This window comes from Cynoglossus semilaevis, chromosome Z (genome assembly GCF_000523025.1).
Source record: "Cynoglossus semilaevis isolate Cse_v1.0 chromosome Z, Cse_v1.0, whole genome shotgun sequence".
Lineage (NCBI taxonomy): Eukaryota > Metazoa > Chordata > Actinopteri > Pleuronectiformes > Cynoglossidae > Cynoglossus > Cynoglossus semilaevis.
In genome coordinates this window covers 4038262-4041007 of record NC_024328.1, presented here as the reverse complement: position 1 = coordinate 4041007, position 2746 = coordinate 4038262, and the positions used below count along the sequence as shown (strand labels likewise).

Sequence of the window (2746 nt, the reverse complement as noted above, 5' to 3'; positions counted from 1 at the left end):
TATATATATATATCAAAATAGCAAAAATAAAAATCCTACTTTTGTTTTTTAGTTTTATTTTGAATTTTGTACATTTGTATACTGTCCTTGTGCAGGAGAAGTTTGTGTCAAAATCTTAAAAGTTTAGTAGATCCTGTGCAAAAAATGTGTATTCTAATATTCGCGCAAGCACTTAGGGAGTTGCATTTTTATAGCTAACATGTTGGTAATATACGAAGACAGGACAATCTGTTTATCTGGAGGTGGCAGAAAGAGGCAGAGGGTGGGGGGCAGGCAATTTAAGTAGTAATTTACTCAGTTAAGAGCCAAATGGTAGACAGACTGTTGCCCTGCGTGTTATCTCAGAGATTTGCACTCTCGCTCATTTTCTGACTCTATTTCCCTGCCACTGAGTGTGAATGCCTGTGTGTGTGTGTGCTTTACAAACGCAGCTGGAATGTGGAGCCTCAGCATCGTCATCATCCCTACATTTATGTTTATATTATACTGTATATTATGAAGGTTTTATTGCCTTGTGCAAACGCATATGTGTACATACATACATACATACATGAGTTTACAGTAAAATAATGTTGGATCTGTGTGTGTGTGTGTGTGTGTGTGTGCATTTGTGCGTTAAGAGTAACACAGGCCTCTGCTTGTGCATTCGTATTTAAGTTAGTGAATATGTGTGTTTTAACAAATGTTGGGAAGCTTCATTGCACTCATCAGGATATCAGTGTTGAGAAATGGCAGTGTCAGGCAAGTGTATGTGTGTGTGTGTGTGTGTATGGATTGATGGTGCTGACTATGACAGCAGCCATATTGTAGAGAGGGAGTGAAGGGTGGAGGCATGGAGGGAGAAGCAGGGGAGGAGTGTTGTAGCCCCCTCATCCTCACAGGTTAATATTGACACAGCCTGGACTGATACAGCGCCTCAAGCAATCATCCATTGTTTTCAGTGGACCCACACTTGTACACACGTGCAGAGACTGAAGCAGGGAGGAGGACCACACACACACAAACACACTGTACACAGGACAAAATGCATCCAGAGTTTGGATGGTATAAAATCCCAGTAATAAAAATGTTTCCACTTCAGTATCAAACTCCCTTTGATTAAACTCCCTTTTGATTAAAAATTAGCACTGCTACAGTGTGGAGAAATTCACAAAACAAACACACGTACAACGGAATTAGATAAATCAAGCAAACATGTTTTCAAAAAGTATCACTTTGCACATAAGCCTGCAATGCAAATTATGGATGCAATAATTTTGCTGTTAATCATTTTAGAGAGAAAGAAAAAAACAAGTTCCCTTGACAAACAAAACAATTAATTAATGCAACTTTCCATCCATCAATCATTGTGTGTGTCACTAAATTACCATAATCTGTGCATGGTGGCTGTTTTAAGAGCAAACAGTTAATTTCCAAACAATAAATCACAAAGTGTCTCTCTCTCTCTACCCCTCTGTGCGCTTTGACAGCTCTGTCTCTCATTGCTATAAATGAAGCCGCTGCTAAAACAACAGATTTTACAGAAAAGAAAAAAAACTTCTGTGGCACAGTAAATCACAGCCAAACTGTTGCAGAAAGTCTGGTAACTGAGTGTATAATATATTAACAGTAAAATAAGTTGTTGTAAGTATAGAGTTTAAGTCTGTCAAAACATATATGTTTCTGGCTTTTCTTTTCTCTCTTTCTCTCTCTCTCTCTCTCTCAGGACTGGCATGTTTTTGTGGAAGGGCTTAAATCAGTCAGTCAGAACCATAACCTCGATGGACTGGTGGTGGTGCTCTTGTCCAGCAGTGATACAGTTCACCATTCTCACCGGCAGGTGGCTGTCTACTCAAACAACACAGCTTTCTTAAACCAGGTGAACCTGTTGGGATGTTGGTATGAAGATGCAATTATTCATTTTAATTTCCTGAGATAATAGCTGGGTTGTTTTACTTTAAGTTAAATATTATTGTTGTTATTGTATGTATTTATTTTTTACAAAACCAAATCGCCAGGATCATATTTATTAAACATTAGTAAAAAACAATGTCAATAAGATTGTGACAGCATATTAGTGCACTCATAGTTTGTAATAAATTGCTCTGTATAGAGGCATTTAGGAAATAATTTCCATGAATTAAATATTTATGTGGTGTAAGGTTTTGTTCTCATCTATCCATCTCTTAAGATTTTTGTCTTAGTATTCTTTCATTGAATTGACTGATTAATGAGATATATAATATATACACTGTATATTATTTACATTTTTATTATATCATATTTCATATAATATATACATATTTCTTACAAGTGTGTTTCTTTTGTACATTGTATATACATGGTTATTTTATATACTGTCCTTAAAGGAGTATCTTCTTTACTTGCAAAAATATTTTTGCCATTATGCACCGTGGGTCCGAGAGGAAATTTCATTTAACTAAAATTTCATTGTGCCATATGTCCTGTATGTGTGGCATATTTGACAATAAAGTTGACTTTGACCCATGACTACATGTACTGTATATAGTTTATCATTAAATACTGCATCAACATCAGTGGTGTGTTAGAAGGTATGTATTATATTCAGGAACACTGAACAAATGGAGTAAAAAAATGAAGTTATTCTCATTGCAGATCTGCAGTGAGTTGAAAGAGTCCTCCAGTTGGTGTCTTGCTGGTGAACTGGAGAAATGGGAAAACCTCCAGATCTACAATGTCCTTTCAAACACTGCTTCTTCTGATGAACTTCGTCTACTACAAGATG

General features: G+C 36.3%; 1 protein-coding gene across 1 annotated transcript in view; it reads left to right on the top strand.

Moving 5' to 3' along the window:
• LOC103397529 (uncharacterized) overlaps window positions 1–2746 on the top strand; it is a 39298-nt gene that overhangs the window by 19672 nt on the left and 16880 nt on the right. Inside the window, exon 7 of the mRNA XM_017042844.2 lies at window positions 1706–1878. Within this exon, the coding sequence (XP_016898333.1) occupies window positions 1706–1878 (173 nt within the window). The remainder of the gene's footprint in view (window positions 1–1705; window positions 1879–2746) is intronic.